A 21,735-nucleotide genomic window follows, 5' to 3' on the forward strand; every position below is an offset into this window, starting at 1 on the left:
GGCTTTTCAACCTTAAATGTAAATATTGTTTTCTAACTGTAAGTGAGGTTTGTTCTTTATAACATTTGGTTGCTTATTTAAGGATGTCAAACTTTGGAGGTTTTTATTCTCCAAACGTGCAGGACTCTAGGACTAATAAGTCTTTCAAAGTATAGCTAACAGGGAAAAGAAGCATATGCATTATATAAATAGCTATTGTTATCTTGCATTATGCAGCTCAGAAAGAAACTGTTTGAGAGACAGTCTTTTCTCTACAATTTCAGTTTAAAAAGTAGTCTAGAGAGCAACAAAGAATCTTACAAACCAACATCTCTTCAATTTTTAAAATATCTGCCATAATTTTAAAAAATAAATTCTATTTGCTCCTCAACTGCTGCTGCTGCAAAAAGGCAAACTAAGCATAACTTCACTTTGAAAAAAGAGAAAATACTGACTGATTTTTAAAATGGTCAGTATTCCCCCTTTACATTCCTTAAATAATTTTTCATCTTATTTACAAATTTAATGTTCTCCAACCTGTGGGTTTACTATATGCATAAGAAAATTTCTAGATGCTGCATGATGCACAACAATGATCAGAAGTAGGAAGTGTGTTAAAAAAAGATCTTTTGTATGCCTTGTTTTAATAATTAACCGTACGTTTTAAAATACAAACAATTGTTTATGTCTGCAGGGGAATTTTGCCAAACTACACTGAGGTAAAATGCAACCGACCCCAATAAGGGATTCTTCAAGTTTGTAATTTGAGTATTGATCAAAAAAAAGTTGCACTACAAATTATAAAGAAAATCCCTTGGTTCAGCATTCAGCATTCAAATGTGGCCCTATTAAATTAATTGTACTTACTATTTAACTGCTGGCAACAAACAGATAGCTCAGTAAATGGATCACACTATTTCCCTATTGCTGTGGAGGCAAGGAGGTAAAGCAAGACTCATCCCTGACTGCAGAGGATATAGGGGTATTTTATCTGAAATAGGGATAGCCTACAGGCTTATATAAAAATGCAATTAATCCTAGAAAATACTAGATGAGATTCTAGAAATACATTCCTTCAGTCAGGAAAAAAATTACATGCAAGAGGGACAAAAGTGCATAATTTTTGGTAAAAGAGTGTTTCCTTCTGATTTTGCAGCTGTTCCTTAATGACATGAGATGACTGTCACATTCAATGCAACTGTTTGTATCCTGGGAGGGGACAACATAAAGCTACACAAAGATTTCCAATATAAGAAAAACTGCCACTACTAATGGAGCTGTTATTGAGCTAATTATTAAACTAGAGAATAAATGGGCAGGCTGACCACCTTCCTCCATCTGGTTCTCCATAGAGGAGGGATGAGGTTTGGGCTCTGGAAAGGGTCCATACAGGCAACAAAATGCTTCATCAGCTCAGCCATAAAGGCAGGCTCAGAGTTCACTGGCAAATCACACAGTTTGAGGCAAATGAGAGAAAAGGTCATCAGTTCTACAAACAGCATTTTGTCAGTGTGGTTCCTGATTAAAGGTGAGGCTAATTTAAATGCTGCATGAGAATAAGAGAGCCTGGATTCATAGGATCTATATTGGCACTCTTGTTCCTTGGAGATGGTGCTCTCAGCAATGACTTTTACAAAAGCCCAGGCCAGCTATGTTCTGAACTCCAGTTAGATGAGCTGTTAAGAGGTGAACTGCCTGCAAAGACAGACAAAATCCCCTTTGATCCACTGCAATATTGGAGGCCAGATTAAATCTCTCTAATCAGCACCCCATGGTGCCTTCTTTGGGGTTGGCACTCCTAAGAAAAGCAGTGTTCAGGCAGCTCCTTCAACCCTCTGGCAACAGCTACAGCAATGCTAAAGGCACTTATGATCCTGGAGCAGGATGGAAGGTTTTGTGAGGAAAAGACCAGCCTCACAAATCTTAATGGAAAAAAAAGCCAACCAAACAAACCAAAAAAAAACCTGAGGAGGGTGAAACAAACATCAACAGAAACCCTTCTTGGAGACTTCACAGTATTCTTGTGTTTAGGAATGGGATTTTTTTTCTGAAAAGCGAGGGAGGGCATGCTGCCATTTACTATTCACCTGCAGACTATGGGCATTTCAGAGTTCAGCTCCGAAGTCTGCTGTACAAATTAAGTGAACAGAAAGTATTTTCTGAGTGTTGACCTGATAATGAAGACATTAAGCATCTCACCTCACATATAAGTTCTAACTGACTTTTCAAACCTGTGGTTCATAACATTCTTTCCTTATAAGCAATCACAAGAAAACCAGCAACAAGACATGTTCAGACAGATGGACACAAGTTAGCAGACCATTACTCCTCAACTCAGCCCCTCACCTGTTCCAACACACCAGAGGTTGGTGATTAGTGTCTGATATGCCCTGAAATGTGGTGGCACTTTGCCTGATAGCTTTCCTATATCAAACACTCTTTTGAACCATTTCCAACATTTTTTTCTTGCGTTTTGTTGCTTCCTATCACTGAAATTAACTCAATATTTCAACTGCATGGAAGACACAACATCCATTTTCTTTCTTCTATCTATGCTCATATTCCACTAACATTATGGTCATGCACTGAGCACATACCACTTAGACTTCCTGAACTAAATACAGCAAGATCAAATGTTCCAGCAGAGCACAGCCATATAATAAATCGGGCTTCTAGTTTTCAGTACTATTTCTTTTAATATAACCAAGCAGTTTTTTAGGGACCTTACAGTACCTTTTATTTTTCATATCCCACCCCAGCCCCAATCCTGCAATGTGACCTGTGTAGGCAGATCATTGAAAATATGCATAGCTACATAAGGGTCTATGACTGTACATGAGACTACAGGATCTGGCTCTAAGTATACATCTTTTTGCTTACCAAAGTCTGTCCCATTATAAGTGAGTCAGACCTTGGTAGATTGATGGTAAATTACCTCAAACTGATATTAAGAGGAATTCCACAAAGTTAAAAATATTTGCCTACATTTCTTTAAATAAATACCCTTACATATATTATTGCTAACACTTAGTATTTTTAAAAGTGGAATCTCGAATTCCTTTTTACTTCAGTTTTCATTTCACAGTTTATGCCTCTTGTTGCCAGTTTTGCCTCACTGTCTGATTAAGAAAAGGCAAACTCACAACTCTCTCTCACATATTTTAATTTCTGTTTAATTTTTTCTCTGCAGCCTCTAGTCTACAGCCTCGGGAGAACGCTGCAGTGTTCTCTCACTGCAAACAAGCCAGGAACTGCCATCTAGTTTAAAGAAGAACAACGCCTGAGAATGGTTACATTGCAAACAGTTCTATTGGCTTGTATTTGGAAAACACAGTTTTATAAAACCTGTATTTGACATGATAGTTCTTTTTATAATCCCCTCACAAGCCATTTCAAATTACCTTAGCCTGCTGGTGACTAGGATAAATGTTGCAAAAGAAACTGAAACTTCTGTATCAGAATTTCCTCTGAAATGTTTGGAGGTCAGGTTTAAGTAAAATTCAAACTTCATCATTAAAAAACTCCCGTAAATGTTTTACACATTGAAAAACAGATCTGTGGTTCCTTTGCTTTCTTGCTGTAGGTAGCTAACTCCCACCTGCTGTTGAAATACCATTTTCAGTTTCATGCAAGCATTAGAAGTAATGGAGCGAAGACCATTTCCACTATATTGTGCGTTGAAAATCCAAAAGCCAGGTACCAGAACAGCAGTTTGAATTTTGGGTCAAATTCCAGGTTCTATCTTGAAAGAACACCACCCAAAAACTAACTGTTGTAAAAAAAATTATTTGCTTAACACCAGGAGGGTCAGATGGTCACTAGGGAAGGGCAAGCTCCTTCTCTGCAAATTTGCAAACTTCCCATACAATCAAGTAACAGAGCTCTCACATTTTTTTCCCACCTGGTCATCAGCACAGCTCTTGTTTAATAAAAAAATTAAAGAAAAAAAAATAATAAAACCTCCAAACTGCCAGCTAATGCATCTCTATGCACTTGTTTTCTCTCCACAGAAAGTGGTACTGGGATCTCAGCAGGCAGGCCCATATAGGCAGCATCTGCTGTTTCCACAGGTCTGCAAACCTGCTTGCAGCAAGTTACACTAAGGTAGCCATGCAAGCCAAAGAGTCATTCCCTGGAAAAGAAATCTGAAGCTGCCTCTCCTCCCTGTGAATGTAAAAAGCATTTAACAAAAGACTGAAGTGTTTTGCTTAGTGGGAAAGGGGGAAAGAAAATCAGCTCCTTTTGTCCTCTCCAGGCATGTCTACTTTACTTCCATGTCTGACATCAATGAAATAAATGTCACTACCAGACACAATCTTGTTCTCACAACCTTTCCAAATTATAACGACTGAGAGGAGTCCACCACTAGCCTGCATTAGCTGGTGGAGATGAAGGCAGCTTCCTCTGCAGCTTTTTGAGCTGTCATCTTCACTACTGTTGCAGCAACAACAGCATGTGGCTGCTCAGCAGAGGTTGGTGAATAGAAGAACCTTCAATTAAGTGGAGCAAAAGCTCATTATGTTATAAACTGCCACATTTGTTATCATTTCTGCTGAGATGGCCAAAGACAGAGTGCACAGGCCAGCTGACCTATTTGCCTTACTCTTGGATGCAAACCAGGCAAGACAAGATCAAGATCTATTGGTACAGCTGTGGAGGGGGGAATATTTATAATGATGGATTTCTCTTCCTCTCCGCCCAACAGTAAAGAGACTTTTGTTTTGCTGATATTATCCTAGCACCTTTAACTGGCACTACATTTGTTTAAATTAAAAACAAGAAAGACAGAGACACTGAGCACTCTTTATCTGGTCAGTAGATTTCTGACAGAATCAATAAAAGGGTGCCCAACATATGGAAAAGCATTTTATTAACAGTGGGATCAAGGTGAATTTAGTAAGAGTGCTTTATGCTACCTTTTGCATTTAAAATATTTCAGTAAGTCATCAAAATAAGTTTATCCACACAGCTTCAATAAAGGTTTAACCCTGCAGCAGAAACAATTAAAAAGTCAGCATTTTCCAGCAGTGGTGTGTAGCTTATTTTGGCATTCAGGCTGTTGCTAAATCCTCCTGCTGCTTCCTCCACAATAGTGATGTGTGGCCTGTGAAATGAGCACTGGATTTCAAGACTTAAGGTGCCGCAATCTGTACTTGGGATGGGGGTGGAGGAAAGGAGAGAGCTGGGGGAAGGTCTTTCCTCTCCTCCAATTCTCTGTAACAGCCCAGTCTAACCCCCTGAAAAACTTGATCTGTCTCCAGCTGTGGAGGCTAAGGAACACTTTTGCAAAAGCACTGCCTGCTCTGTGGCCTTTCATCCCACTTCTCCAAGCACTGAGGGACATACCTAGCATGAAGACAGGAACTGCTGGGACACTCTGCTCTAGTTCATGCTCTGCTATGGCACCACAGAAAACACTGTAGCCCACTCCCCTCTCAATCTGCTTCAGGACTAAAGGTAGAGGAACAGTCAAAAAGGGCTGTAACTGCCAACTTAATTCCCTAATGGGCCTTCTGGAATTCCTTATGTTTAGTTAAAATTCAGCCATGCCTTATGGGTCGAGAAGATGGGGTCAAGCCCTGTAAAAGGGCTTTAAGAGGATTTGGTGAAAACTTTGCCTGCTCTGCTGTCCTTGGGACTCCCTGACCTGGGCCAGAGCATTGATGAGGGAGTTCTTACCCACAGTGCACAAAGCTGCCAGCACCAGACCTGGCCTGCCAGCACCTCCTGTTCCACAAGAACCTCTTCTCCAGACAGAGGAGAGGGCACCTTTGTACCCTAGCCATGCATCCCTACCCAGCACATCTTCTTTTGAAGGAAATCACAAACTGAGATACATATTTAGCTTGTAACTAAGAACAATTTCCCCTTCTTAGCATTCTCTGGGGCACAACTTGTCTCTACTCATTTATCCCCAGATCATGATCTGTGCTGTAGCAACCTATGGTTAACCTAGCAACTAAGGTATGGTAATGTTGGAGCCTCTAGTGCCTGATTCCCAGTCCACACTCTAGACCCATTCAAGGTTCCATTAAATTCCAAGCTAATAAATTCCCTAAGTGACCATCTCCTGCATTGTTTTCCAACACACTTTTACTGGCTTTAGGGCTCACATTCACTTCTTGCACATTTTCTTGCTTGTCCTCCCTCAGCTCAGCAATATAGAAAATCTCCTTTCTTTCTGTGTGCTGTCATCTCTCTTCACATCACATACTCCTCAGAGAAAAGACAAAGCCAGGAGTTTCTTTTAATTGAAGGGGAAAATGTGAAGGCGGTCCTTAAAGGACTTCTTAGGCCTCCTGTTAGACACTCCAATAACTAAAAAAAGAAACTTTTCATGAGAAACTTTAAAACCCAGAAACACCCCGAAAATTCGTCTTTTCCATACCCAACCAAGCAGAAAATACTCTAAGCCTGAGCTGCAGAAGGCTCAGGAATGGAACACAGGAAATTTATTAACTCCCAGAATTAAAACATTCCTGCAAGAAGGGTGGAAATAGTTTGTGGTGGATCCTTTATGAGAGCAGGAAGGAAATGAAAACAACCTTAAAAGATCCATCAGGGTACACATTAAGGGACTGTCTTTGTGCATGATCTGGGAGCACAAGAAATGTCTCATCATCCCAGTGCTTCTCAGTGCAAGAATCACTGAGGAGCCTCCACCCAGGTGGGCCAGGGACAAGCACCATCTGTCTCCTGAGCAGATGAGGAAGAGTACAAAATCACCAGAATAAAGATTTTAAAAAAGAGAAAAAAAAGAGTACAAACTCTAAGGAATGTAACAGAAGGCTTCTTGTCTTCTTTATGATCCCAGGTTTGGCAAGTATTAGACATTTTTAAGAGTACTACACCAAAAGAGATATCTACTAATAAATTTCATCTTAAAATGTATTAAGGCATTCCAGACTGAATATTATTGTACAAAAGGAACATTTGTAAACACACTACAACATCAAATGTACTCCCATTAAGACAGTTATATGTAATTTTTAAAACTCATTTTAAGGCCATTCCAAAAATATGTTAATGTTATGCTCTATTATGATAATGTAGTGTTCTACTATCACATGACTAAAAGGCAAACATATACACAGACATTTATATAATAATGATACATGAATGGTTTCACACGCTATTTACTATTGAGATCACACAGTGAATATTTTCCACTCTTTTCAACAGTCTTCCTCATAACTGCTGGAAGGCAGTAAACTAGGTATTTGTAAGACCGTGTTCTAAATTTAGAAATCTATTTTTGATCCAAATTGATATTTGCATTTTTTAGAATTTAGCTGGATACAAATGAATTTTAATTTTTGCCCCCCAGCCAGTTCTGAGGAACAAATACATTCATCTGAGACCTTGTATAGCATACTTAAACCCAGAGCAAACTTTTATGTTCAAGATATGAACCCCAGAAAATATGAATGTATAATGAAAACATTGACAGGCATTTAACCATAGGTGTATGGATGGTTTATGCTATACAATATCAGTCTTACTTTTATTTTCTTTTGGACCATGTGAGCACACTTCTGGAGTAGTACATCTCTGGTGATACACATTACGGAAAACTATGGGGAAGTTACAATATACATTATAGAAATTATATCTCTAAACATAGAAACAGACAATATGAAATGTTTAGTCATACTCAAGTCACACAAAGTTTGACAGCAACTACTGTACTTTGAACCCACAAGACTAAAGTCTTTACTAGACTTTCAGTTGTTAAAGCCATAGCTGGCAAGCAGTATGCACACAGATATTTCATTGACATGAGCAGTTTGAGAATTCGGAGGAACAAATGCATACAAATAATTCATGTATGCAAATGTTTTCAAGATCTGCTCCTAAAAGTAATTCTTTATGTTAACAGATCACTGCTAAAAATCCAGTTGTGAGACCCAGTAATTTTTTGTTCACTATTAATTTCAATTTTATGAAAAAACATTATGTTAGAACTTAGAATTAACAAAGATTTAGTAAAAGAATGAGAAACCATACTACAGATATTTACTTAATAAAGACTTACACCATATGCCCAACACCATCTTCATACAGATGCATTGTAGTTTAATCTAATGCTAGAAAAGTACAGTTTCCTACTAGTAGTTATTTTAGTAATTAAACACTACACAACTATTTGATATTACCTAGGACTTTATTATACAGAAAAAAACCCCAACCCTAAGTCTACCCCAATAATTTTTTCATCATTACTTTTACTTAATTTTACAAGCACCACAATTTTCTTTGATCTACAGGAGAGGAAAATCCAATTTATCACATGCAAAAAATGTGATGTAAGCAGCACAACATTCAAAGTGTTAAAGAAATAAAGGGTCTTTTTAAGAAATGAGAACCCATAATAATTAAAAGACACAGCAAAGCAATATAAGTTATCTTTCTAGGTTATAGCTTGGTGGTCTGCTTCAGAAAACATATGTACATGGAATCTGCATAATCAGTACTTGTATCAGTTGCTTCTTAGTATGCACAAAGCAGATGAAATAGTTTTTATACTAAAAGTTTGGTGGGGATTGTTGTGGGGTTTTTTTTAAAGACTTAATTTCTGTGAATTAAATCCTGGCAGGTACTGAGTGCATCCTACATTTCCAAAGAAATTCAGAACATTCAACTCTAATAAAGTGGGCTCAAGGAGCAACACTTCTCTGTCACACAATGGAGCTGCAGTCATCACTGACAATGAAGAAACCCTGAACCAATGTGATGGTAGTTTGCATACGGGCAAAGATTTTGCTTTTTTCTCAGTATTCTTGCTTTTCTTAAAATACTTTTAAATGTTCCTAAGTTCTCAGGGTGTGCTTTCTGAATGAATGATTCCTAGACGGGAAGCTTTTTATATATTCCTGGGTGTGCAGAACAGCAAATGCCTAGTGCCATCTACTGGGAGCTCCTGCTCCTGCTCAGACTTGCCATCTTGTCTACAAAAAATGTTATGAGCAAACAGTGCACTAGGTGTGCACACATTGAAACGTTTAGTCCTAACTTCAGACAAAAAAAATATTTTAAAAATACAATTTGGAAGAACAGATCCACACTTCAGGTGCTAATATATAAACAGAAAAAGAACAAGTAAAAACACTTCACTAGTACAAGTGAATCTCACAAGTGCTTACAAAATAGTAGCTCAAAGAAGGGACAGGTCATCTCTATTCTAAGATGCATTCCAATAGTATTTAATTAATTTAATGGGGAGGGAGATTCGAAAAAAAACACTCTTGTTTCGGATCTACAACTATACATTGAATATAAATTATATATTGCCTTGTGTTACTTTGTTCCTTACAGGAAGGATAGAGGTACCATTCCAAACATAGAAATTGAAACAATACTTTCATTCAAGTCCTTTTCCAGCAAATATTTAACTGCATAGTGTTTAAAACATTGTTTGAAAGCCCAGTTTACTGCTCTGATGGCACTTTGCTTCCTTACTCTGAGCATGGGTTCCAGAAGGATAAAAAGTCTCATTCCATATTGAATTTGCCACTGAATTAAAAGGTGGCCAAGCTCCACATGGTCCCAGACTTGGTGGACACATGGCATGGTGGTATGGTTACAGGACTGCAATTTACACAGAACTGGATAGTGGGAAAAGTACTAGATCAGTGTTATGCTATAAAAACTCAGGAGAACTTGGGTGTTTTCTGTGTATTCAGAAGCCAAAGTCACAGGGCATTGTGGCATTTAAGCAGATGTTGGTACGACATTTCCTTCCCATGTTTTATTGGATACATGCTATGCCATTTACTTGAAACCCCTTAAATACACCACAGACAAAAAAAAAAAAAACAAAAAAAAAAACAAACCAAAGGCAAAGCAAGCCTATATTAATTTTTAAGCATCTGGGGAATTTAAATTACTCTTAAAATATGTGCTTGTATATGATTCCACTGTTAGCAGATGAATTTGGGCTTATTAGATATAAATATCTCTCCAAATATATCTCTATAAAGTAGTCAGTCATTAGAACTCAATCTACTAATGGTCCCACAGTTAGGGATCTAAGGGATGGGAATTAACAGTAGTGTTAACTTTGTATTCCAAAATGTGACTACTGGATTATGACAGAAAAACAACTTGATAAAACAGCTACTGCAGTGCTTTGGAAGCAGGTACAGAGCAGCAAAATCTCCTGTGGGATCTGTGTGTTTCTAGCTGATCAGCTCCTTTTCAGAGTGGAAACAAAATGGCCAGAAGACTGTGTGTCCCCATGTTCAGGTAGACAAAAGCAATATGAGCACACATCAAAAGGTACATAATGAGGGCTAAGGAAATTTGCTTACCCTGTATTTTTAGGATTTTAAATCTGGCTCAGGAGCAAATATAACAGGAAACCAAGGTCAAACTGACACAATGTGGGTTATTCTCTCTCTTCCTCAATATGTGTTTGCAGTTCCTATCAAGGTTAATGGGAGTTTTGCGCACATGTGGGGGAAATGGAACGTAAATGCTGCAAAAATTGGACTCAGATTTAGTTCAAATGAAGTCTAATAAGCTTTAGGAAAATCCATCAGCTTGAAAACTGATGTCACTGAAAAAAAAAAATCTTAAAAACATCACCTCCATACGCTTGCTAAGTCCAGGTCTGGGAGAAACTGCTTGTCACATTCTGCACTCTTATTATACAGTTGTGAGTGTAGCACAAACACCCAGGCTGGCCCATTTTTGAGGCTTAACACAGATCAGCCAGGACTGTATCTTTTTTATTCGGGCGACATGAAAATTTCTAGTAATGTTCAAAATTAACTCAGTACAGCTTATATTTTCTCTCACATAACCCTGTATACTGACATTTTTACGCTGACATTACAGACTGTTGCCTTTTAAGTGAAACAAAAAATACTTAGGTTGAAGGTTTTCATGATAAAATCAGTTCATGGAGATGGGGGTTTTTCTTGTACCCTTCCCAGACTGAATGATCAAACCTGGGCCTTACATGAAAAGTGCAGCTGCATGTGGGCATTAAATTGCGTGTTTCCACTTAGTTATGTAGAGAAGTGTCACATAATTAAGGAATGTGCTGTCAGAAGAATGAAAGAATTAAGTTTTAAATTCTGCATGCTTTTTGTACATGATTTTCAGTATAACATACTTGATTTATAATAAAAATGTGAAAATAAACACATGGAGTATAACTAAAGTGTACTGCTAAATATTTTGGAAAATATTTTTAAGCCCTATGATTTAATAGCAATCAACATGTGAAATTCTTTTAGATATTATCTTTTAAAATTAGGAATGGCATTAAATAAAATATTTTCAGTTTAATGACACATATTTTGCCAAGAATGAGGAAAAAAATACAAAATTTAAGAGACTGTATTTTGACAAGGAAGTCAGCATTTCCAAGATTTTTAAAATCTCGGATATAAAATTGCTCACTCAACTCAGTGACTTTTACAAAAAAAAAAAAGTGCAAATAAACTTCTACTTCAAAGGAAAATTTAAACAGAACAACCCATAGCACATTGTTTCCTGCAGCAGAGACACCCCTTCCTACAAGGGCCTTTATTATGCATGACACAACAAGCAGCACCCATTCAACCTGAGGGAAGCCCACAGGCTCGCAGGGCCACTGGCTGGCTCTTTGTCACCAAATGCAGCAGGTTGAATGCAGACATCACTGTGATATCCTCACCAACAAAACCAGAGGCAAAGAACAGGGGCAAGAGCTGAGTAGGGAAGAAAAAAAAAAAAGAAAAAAAAAAGATGAGAACAAATTAAAACACCAAAAATGTTTTCATTCACAGAAAAAAACAATACTTAAAATTTTATACGACCACCACATGGGACCACAATTCTAAATGTACTTTTTAAAGTGCGTTTAACCCATTCTTGCTACCCCACCCCCCAACATTTTGAGACATATTACATAGTCTTCAGTGTAACCATTTTATATGCTACAAAGTGAGAGGGCATGGACATTTTTATAGGGGACATTCACAACAGCTGCCTTAAATACCCAACTGAGAGCAACTTGGGGTAGTAGCCTGGTCACAAGTGCAGGGTTACTAAGGGAAAAAAACCCTTAGAACATCAGCTAGATAGTAGGAATCCTGCATGGAACACCCAGGAATTCTGGGAAGATCAAACATGCACGCTTTTTCTATTTATTTTATTTAAACCAAGATCACACTCCGCAACATTTCTGAATGGTGAATGCTGGAAACCAGTCTTTGCTAAAAATTGTTCTTTTGATTACTTGTTTGAAGAATGCGACATTTCATTGTAATAAACTTGCCAGATATCTTAAAACCATGGCTTTTCAAAGGCAGGAAATAATTCATGTTGTAAACTGTCCATGAGATATATTTAAACAATCCTCCAGCCAGTTCAAATATAGCAAACAGAGAGATGGCAGTCATGAGATTTTATTTCAGAAGGGTTTAATGCACAAATACTAATTGTTCCATTCACCCCACAACGGGAAAGAGGAAATGCAGATGCCTTATAGCCCAGCCATGCCCAGCCACAGCTCACTTCAGAAGATTATGTGATGTGGGACTGGAGCCAATCCCCCGCCAAAGTCGGTACAGAAACTCTCTGGGACTCTCGTGGTAGTAGGATCAGGCCCCTAGAAGCTGCGGAGCAGCCGGGCAGGTCTCTCTCCCAGCCTCCTCTCGGTCTCACTCTTTTGTCTGTGGCAGCCCGGGAGCTGCGGGGGCGAGTCCAGCCATGGCCCATAGCAGCGGCTGTGCCAGCGGGGGACAAACTGGCCACGGTCTCGTCCTGAGGAACAAGACTCTCAGAGGAAGGGCACTTATAGAACACCCCAAACAGGTGCAGACACCCCATCCCTGACGGCATTCAGTGCAAGGCTGGACAGGACTCGGAGCAACCAGGTGTAGTTGAAGTTGTCCCTGCCCATTGCTGGGGTTGGATTAAGGGCCTTTAAAGCTCAAACCGTCCTGCGATAATTCCATGACTATAACAAGGACCCAGCCCCCAGCCGTACCCATCACCAAACCGGTCTTTAGCGCATCTGACACACCCGCCTCAATTCGGTCGTACCCAAACCAATCTCACTGCGAGACCCCCGACACTTCCGTGCTGCCCGACGGCGGAGGGGTGTGGGGCCGGGCGGGCACTGGGGCAGGCAGCCCCGTGAGCGCCATCACACACACAGACACGTCCCTGCCACAGCGGCAGCGCAGCAGCACGAAAACCAGCGCGGACCGCTCCGGAGCAGACCGCCAGGAGACCAGAGGGCTGCGCGCAGCCCCGCCGCAACTCCGTCCTTGCCCCGCAGCCGGCACTGTCCCGCAGCCGGCGGTGTTCCGCAGCCGGCACTGTCCCTCAGCCGGCACTGTCCCGCAGCCGGCACTGTCCCTCAGCTGGCACTGTCCCTCAGCTGGCATTGTCCCTCAGCCGGCACTGTCCCGCAGCCGGCGCTGTCCCGCAGCCGGCGGTGTCCCGCAGCCGGCACTGTCCCGCAGCTGGCACTGTCCCTCAGCTGGCATTGTCCCGCAGCCGGCACTGTCCCGCAGCCGGCACTGTCCCGCAGCCGGCGCTGTCCCGCAGCCGGCGCTGTCCCGCAGCCGGCACTGTCCCGCAGCCGGGCTGAGGCCGGTGCCGCGCTCCGGCAGCAGCGGTATCGAGCGCCCTCTGTCGGCGGGCAGCCCGCAACGGCCCGCGCCGGTGGCGCCGCCTGGCGGCCGCTGCCCAGCGCGCTCCCGCGAGGTGCTGCACTGACAGCCCAGACGGACATTGCCTCCCTGCCCTCCTCCTCCCTCCCTCCTTCAACTGTAAGCAGCTCAAAGGAAATTATTTGAAATTCACGAGAATTATAAAATAGATCCTGGCCTTTTGAAACTGTCAAGTATGTCAGTGTTCACCAAAATGTTAATATTTACTCTCACATATTTCATGGACTTGGAGGATATGCAACTCCTGGGAGCCCAGTAAAATATCACTGAGCATCCATGAAAGTACTTTATTGCAGTTAATCTAATTTATTCTTTTATTGCTGATGCTTTGATTGCTATTTCTCTTTACTCTTACATTATAGCAATGGCCAGTAGTTCCAGTGGGAGGAGACCTCCTGGGGCCAGGTACTGTATGCACACAAACCCTGCTGCAGGAAGCTTACAGACCCCATAAGAACGGCTTGTGATGAATCAGTAAAGAGAAGTGCAAAGTCAAACTCATTGCAATTAACGCGTTTGGTTTGGAGGTGCTTCACCCCACCTGCCAATTCCACAGGAACAGAGAACAGATTTAGGAAGAGTAACAGTAACATTGTGACAGGTTCGTATCTTCCCTCTGCTCTTTCTGTGGCACATGCAAACTTGGCCATAGCCTTTAGCAGGTTCAAGTGCCATGTTTACGTCTCTGATTTACTTAAGAGGAACAGCCAGAGCATGACAAACATAGGAAGAAGTCCAGAGAAAGGCAGTGTCATTGGTGATGTGTCTGGAGCACAAGTCTGATGAGGAGTGGCTGAGGAAGCTGGGGTTGGTCAACCTGGAGAAGAGGAGGCTCAGGAGTGATGCTATCAGTCTCTTCAACTACCTGAAAGAAGGCTGTAGCCAGGTGAGGGTCAGCCTCTTCTCCCAGGCAACCAACAGTAGGATGACAGGATATAGTCTTAAGTTACATCAGGGGAGGTTTAGGTGGAGCATTAAGAAGAATTTCTTCACAGAAAAAGTGATTAGACATTGGAATGGGCTGCCCAGGGAGGTGTCGTGGTCTAGTTGACAAGGTGGTGCTCGGTCAAAGGCTGGACTCAATGATCTCAGAGGTTTTTTCCAACCTAAATGATTCTGTGAAAGCATCATTCTGGGAATAGATGGTTGGTGGTTTAAACTCCCATGCTATACATGCCTAGCCCTCCGTAGGTTAAGCAAAGCCCCCATGCTGGTGCTGGAGGTACCTGCCTGAGCCCCAGGGGACCCCATCTGTACTGGCACAGCACCCCACCTTGCCAGGGGCCAGGTGGCCTGGGGACAGCAATGCTAACACAGCTGTCACATGCCTGAGCCACAGTGAGTACTGCAGCACTGCACTTCCACCACACAGACTCACCAACCCCATATCTTCATTGCAGTACTGCAGTATGCCACTCTCCTGTAAGGACAGATGCTGCGTGAAGACGTCAGAGCAGAACTCACAATTCAGGGAAGGGGGTAATGCTTTCATACATCACTGTTTGGGTTTATTTTGGTGGATTGCCCTTTTTTTATAAACACGTGCTGCTGTCCTGCAACAGCCAGGACACTGTTGGCTCCTCCACAGTTCTCCCTGGGTGTCATCAGACCCCTTGGAGCTCCTTCACTGCACTTCACTCTTTAACAGAGTACAACATGGATCTTCCATCTGTTTGGCTCTCATAAGATGGACACCATGCTCAGCAATAACTTGCAAATCTTGTAAGTACAGATAATACAAATATAGCAGTAACTATGGCATTAGCTGGGTTTCAGAAGCAGTTTTCTAGGATATGCATTTTAACTCCAGGGAAGCCTTCCTCTCAGGAGCCTAATGTTGGCAAATATTAAGGAACTACCAGCTTTCAAGAGCTTCTATATTGTCCATTGTGGACATTCAGAAAACATAAGTTTCACCCTGAAATTATTAGCTATAAAGTAACATAGGTGGTCTGTCAAATTTGTCCTTCGGAAATTAAGAACTTTGTATGTACTCAGGTTATGTTTTTTCAACCTCTGTCTGCAACTAGAAAAATTTCTTTGGGTGAAGGACAACTTGAGAGGTTAAATTCTGATATTACCACATCTTGTTTTTAAGAGCAGTAGGGGAAACATCAAGGGTCTCTGGAGCTCGTAACACTACTGGTTTAAATTTTTCCATATTCAGTGTTATTCCTGACAACTCAGATCCAGAATTCCTAAAATTACATGAGAATCCCAGCTCTCACAAGAAAAAACATGAAGTTTTAGCTCTTTACCAGTAAATTAAAAAAACATCCACAAATTCTTAAGGGAAGGATCAGGGTTTTTTTCCTTGCCCCAATAATAAGACCTTAGTAGTGTGAGGTTTCTACCTTTTTCCAATTTCCCTTCCCCCAGCCCCAAGTCTCTGGCCTCATTTGGAGGGCAGGAAACAATTAAGAGATAGGCACACACTAGTCAGCCAGGCTCCCAGGCTCTTGTCAGGAATTCCTATGTCACTGGAAAAAGCAAAGAGCAAAAAAATTGCCACACTGATGAAAGCCAAACAACTAAAAGTTAGAAAGAAGTAAAGGCCTGGGAGTCTACTGTACTCAAGTGTTAAATTAACAGTTCAATTGTTTCAGTATTTGTTTTGTAAAATTTTTTTCAGTCCAGCAATAACTTCGAACAGTTGTTTTGCAAAGGATTTACTTATTTATTTTTACACAAAGCAAACTATAACCAAATGTTTCCCTGACAAAATTAGCGGATTATTTTGTATATATGTTTATTTCAGTTTTAATATTTGGATATTTATTTTTTTTAATTTGGCTTTTGCTCACCTAAAGCTGCTGCCAGTCAGAATCAGCAGACAGGACAGATCAACCCTGCAGGAACTGCAGAAACAAAAGGTGCAGCATGAAGAGAGAACCACATGAGCAAGTGTTTGAGTAGATCATGTCTTTCTGTGTCTAAACAATTATTTACTCCCTAGTCATTTTTCCTTAACACATTCTGTGCTAACACCAAAGACCTTGGCCTTTCCTGCTCTCTGCACTGCACTTGGTGGTTTTAAGGGACTTTCCTGTTTGCAGGTTTGACATGGTGTATGCTATGGTGCAGACAAAGGCAATGTTGAATAGCTTGTAAGAGATGTTTAATAAACCATCGTGAAGCTGCCAGCTCTGGCAGGAGACTGGAGTACAGGAAAATTTTTCAGCAGGGGCCTGATGACTGCTGGTTATTTATCAGTAAAAGAAGGAGGGAAGAGTTCCAGCTCCCACTCCAATCCAAGATGTCTAATCCTGAAACTAGCACCCTTTGCAGTGCACAAGGTATTTTCACACTTATATTCCTGGGCTGTCCAACATCCTGAGAGAACCATGAGGAGGCAGCCTTCAGCCCTCAAAAAACCACACAACCTGTGAATATGCATTTGTGCTTTATAATTATATTTTCAGACAACTGCATGTTTCAATGCACCGTACTGTATTTGAAGCATTTGGCAAAAAGTAGTAAAGGTAATTGACAAAAGCCTGGAAAATGATAATTTAGATAAGATATTATGAAGAAATTATTCACTATGAGAGTAGTGAGACACTGGAGGAGGTTGCCCAGAGAAGTGGTAAATGTCCCATCCCTGTAAGCCGAGGCCAGGTTGAATAGGGCTCTGAACATCCTGGTCTAGTGGAAGGTATCCCTGCCCACAACAGAGGTTTTGGAACCAGATTATCTTTGAGGTCCCTTCCAACCAAACCATTCTGTGATTCTATGAAATTTACTTTTAAAAAGAGATTTTAGGCTCTGGATTTTCATGTGCTTGTATATCTATTGATAATACAAACTAGGCGTCTTCAAAGGTTTGTGATTTGCTATTTGCAATTAAAATACCTTGCAAAATCTCACTGTCTGATGAGAATAAAATACTTTAATCATTAACAGCTAGGATAATGATAAAGGCAATTATAAATTTAAGCTTCTCAAAGACTTACTGAAGAGGAATAAAGCATTCTAAATGAAATTAATTGCATTTACTTTACAGGTCTACAGAAGTACTGTACCATATAACTTGCATGCTTGTCGGCATATATTCCCCCCTATACAATATTAGCTTCTCAATTACAGCCACAGAAATCTGAAGTATTAGACCTGAATTCCCACTTCCCTTTTAAGACTCTCAGTTAAAGCATGCTCCCCTTAGCTGCTTGTGCTGGAATGTACAAACCAAATGGCAATCCTGTCTCCTTTTAGGAAGTTTACATTGTGCCCTGATAAAAGAGGTAATTACTGCCATACCTTGTAATATTTGAATGGAATGTCAGGAAATGTCCAGGTTTAAACTTGTAGTTAGTACTGTCATTAGAAAGGACCCTAAACAGTGAAGTTCAAAACCATTTTGTTTTCTTGAATTTTACATATTCTCTTATACTGGATTGTATTCTTAAATCCTTCCCAGAGCAACTGAAACTCCAACCTAAAAACCTTTCTGCAAAACACACATATGACATTTTCAAGCACCAGTTTGCCCCACATATACTGTCAGATCCAAGTGTTTAATGGCCCTTACTTATAGGAATGATAATTTGCAAAGCAACCAGACAAGTCCCTAACTGTGGAGGCTATTCAGTGTTCCATACCATGAACTGCAGCAGAGCCAGCAGGGCTGGAGGTGGCAGACACCTGCCTGGGCACAATAAGCATGGCACACACCAGGGCTGCTCAGGCTCGAGGGGCACACAGGGCCCTCCCCAGTCCCACAGCTTCCTCAGCTTCCTCATGGTGCCCTCTGGCCTGTCCTCCTTCTCCTGTGAAATGGGGTTATCCAGTCCAGTCTATGGACATTCCTGAGGTATCCTTTTCATATTCTAGCTGGGATGCTTCAGCAGCTTCTGTTCATGGTGGGAGTAGGGAAGGAAGAAGTAAAGTCTAAAGGTTGAGATCAGACATAAAACAGAGGAAAGCAGAAAAGAAGAATAAGCAGAAATGCTCATCTGCTCACACCGAGTCCCACTCTGTGATACACAATTGACAGGCATTGCCATATGGACTAATGTCCTCCACACTTTATCCTTAGGCTGCATAAAGGTTCCTACTGAGGTGAATCAGAGATATTTTTAGGAGTTCAACCTTTAGTCTGAGCTTTATTACCCAGACTTCAGCCCTCCATGTAAGAGAGACGAGATTCTCACAACAGATTTTAGGTTATCATACAGCCTAAAATTATTATCTTTCCAATAAAATAATAATGAAAAATCTTGGAAAGCAAACCAGATTCTGAAATCTCTGCACACAATTCAGCATAATCTCACTGATTCCAACTGCTGACAAAAAGATATGCGATGTGAGGAGGCACCATATCTTTCCATTTGTATTAGAATGGTTCTCCAGAATAGAAAAATTATTTATACTTATAAAAGAAAAACACTACATCTGAGCAGAAAACAAAGACGTATATTTAATTTTCCTCTAATTACCAAATTGAGCTTACATTCTCTCTAATAACAGCTGCCTAAATTGGAAAGCTTACTGTCTCTCACAGGAATAACCCTTTCTGTATGCTGAACTGGCCACTGCAGTTCAACACTATGCTGAACTGGCCACTGCACAGCCACTGTAGTTCCCCCTCTCCCGCTAGCAAAAAACCAGCTCGGCAACAACGAGGCTGGTGTGACTAAAGCCCTAGGATGTGTCCATGGGCCAAATTTAAAGAGCCTGAGAAGTGAGAAGATAATCAAAACAAATGAGTTTTTGAAGGCTGTACCCTCCAAAAAAGCAACAAGGGGAAAGACATATTAATGTCTCCCTGTTCTGCAACTGGCTCCCATGGACAAGAAAACTGTGGGCTTGATTTCTCCTTATTTTACAACTAACATTTACGCACAGCAGAACACTGATACTGATCTCATCCAAACAACCAAAGGATGTGGCCTGTGGGGATGTGGAGGACATCCATGCTACACTGAAAACAAGTGCAGGAGAGAGGCAATTGTTTCTGCTTTAAGTAATACAGAAGAAGGTCCTTGTGAGGGACTCTCACTTGGTCCTTAGGGAGGGTAGTAAAATGGAAGGAGATTTCATTAACGTAGAGACAAGACAACACAGGCCTTGTGAACAACAGATGAAATGGGAAAAGTGAAACTGCAAAGAGACACAAAAAAGCAGCAACCCCAAGGAAGGGAAGAAACAAGACAAACAAGGAGTCCCCAAGCCTGGGATGAAAGAGAATTCTTGGCTAAGGGCAGAAACCAGTGAGTCCCTCAGTCTTGCAAGTGCTTATACATCTGTCATTTGCAGATTGTTTCCCAATAGTTATAACTGGCAATACTTCCCAAAAGAAAGTAAATATAGGTCAATTGGGATTCCCCTCCACTCCTGCTCCTCCCAGATCTGATGCACTGAAATAGTGCTGAGCTGCACTTTCATTTTCCCTGACTTGGTAGGCTGCCAACATACAGCACATTCCTTTTATGGCAGTGAGTTTATAACTACAACAGTCGTAAACTATTCTTAAATGGGTCTTTTCTGAGAATCATGATCCTTTCAACATCTTGAAAAATTTCTCATTTTTTCTATTCCAGGCAGTCCTCTCCAGCACAGTGGTAAAGATTTAATTGCTTCTGGTCCTCAGACGATGAGATACAAGTGTTCTGGAAATAACCTTTTAATTGAACAATTCCTACTGGCAAGCCCAAAAGCATTTTGTGTTGCACACCAATAAAGGATTCATTCTCAATACTAAAAAAAAATTTAAAAATTAAAAACTTTTGGGTACTGCTGTGACTAGAACTATGCAAGGGGTACCCTAGCACTTGAAGACATGAAATCCATTTCTGTTATCAGGTTGGTTTGATTAGGTATGTCTCCTTCTCCACCATTATTTGCATTGTCAGGCTTACTAATACGGCAGAGATAAAAACTTTCTATTCTATTTTTAATTTGGGACAAATCCCATGCATCATGTTAAATACAACTTCCTTTTATAGCAATGAAGAGAAGCCCTTCAACAGAAATTTCTCTTCTGCTTTTCTGAAACACCTTTGTACTAGCTTTTACTTTTCAATTAAAGAAAAAGACTAATTTTGAAGACGAACAAATACAACATTTGGAATTGGTGTTCTTTTAAAGTGGGTTACACATTACTCTGTAACTGAGCAGACTTCTTCCTCACCTTACAAAGTGAGTAACAATACACAATAGATACATGACATGAGGAGTTTCTCTTAGGTAGAATATCTCACAGATGAAGCAAAGAGAAAGCCTCCAGCTAGCTGGTATGACTTAAGCGGATTTCAGACCAACACAAGAGAACAGTTCCCTCTTTTGAAAAGAGCAGGGTCTCCCTCGTCCCACAGTCAGATGCGTGCAAACCAGCCCTGCAGTGGTTTGTTTGTCCGCTGAGTGTGCTCCCAACCCGCATGGCGTGCGCGCACACACAGACACACAGACACAGACACATACACACACACACAGACACACACACACAGACACACACAGAGACACACACACACAGACACACACACACAGAGACACACACACAGACAGACACACACACAGACACACACAGAGACACACACAGACACACAGACACACAGACACAGACACATACAGAGACAGAAACACACACACACACAGACACACAGACACACAGACACAGACACATACAGAGACAGAGACACACACACACACAGACACACACACACAGACACACACAGAGACACACACACACAGACACACACACACAGAGACACACACACAGACAGACACACACACAGACACACACAGAGACACACACAGACACACAGACACACAGACACAGACACATACAGAGACAGAGACACACACACACACACAGACACACACACAGACACACACAGAGACACACACACAGACAGACACACACAGACAGACACACACAGACACACACACAGACACAGACACAGACACAGACACACACACACACACATGCACGCAGACACACACACGCACACACACACACAGACACACACACAGATACACAGACACACACACGCACGCACACACACAGACACACACAGACACACACACACACAGACACACAGACACACACACACACACAGACACACACAGACACACAGACACACAC

The 21,735-nt window shown here is 41.1% G+C and overlaps 1 protein-coding gene across 3 annotated transcripts in view; it reads right to left on the bottom strand.

Annotated features, from left to right (window-relative positions):
* The window catches only part of MSRB3 (methionine sulfoxide reductase B3), an 82,110-nt gene that overhangs the window by 48,506 nt on the left and 11,869 nt on the right, over positions 1-21,735 (bottom strand). For 2 of the 3 annotated variants that reach the window (XM_071423493.1, XM_071423495.1), the window contains exon 2: positions 11,552-11,678. In XM_071423493.1, coding sequence (XP_071279594.1) covers positions 11,552-11,678 — 127 coding nt within the window. The remainder of the gene's footprint in view (positions 1-11,551; positions 11,679-21,735) is intronic. The other variant, XM_071423494.1, reaches the window with a different exon arrangement.

Source organism: Agelaius tricolor, unplaced genomic scaffold (assembly GCF_023055355.1).
Source record: "Agelaius tricolor isolate 1412-34295 unplaced genomic scaffold, bAgeTri1.0.p SCAF_3, whole genome shotgun sequence".
Lineage (NCBI taxonomy): Eukaryota > Metazoa > Chordata > Aves > Passeriformes > Icteridae > Agelaius > Agelaius tricolor.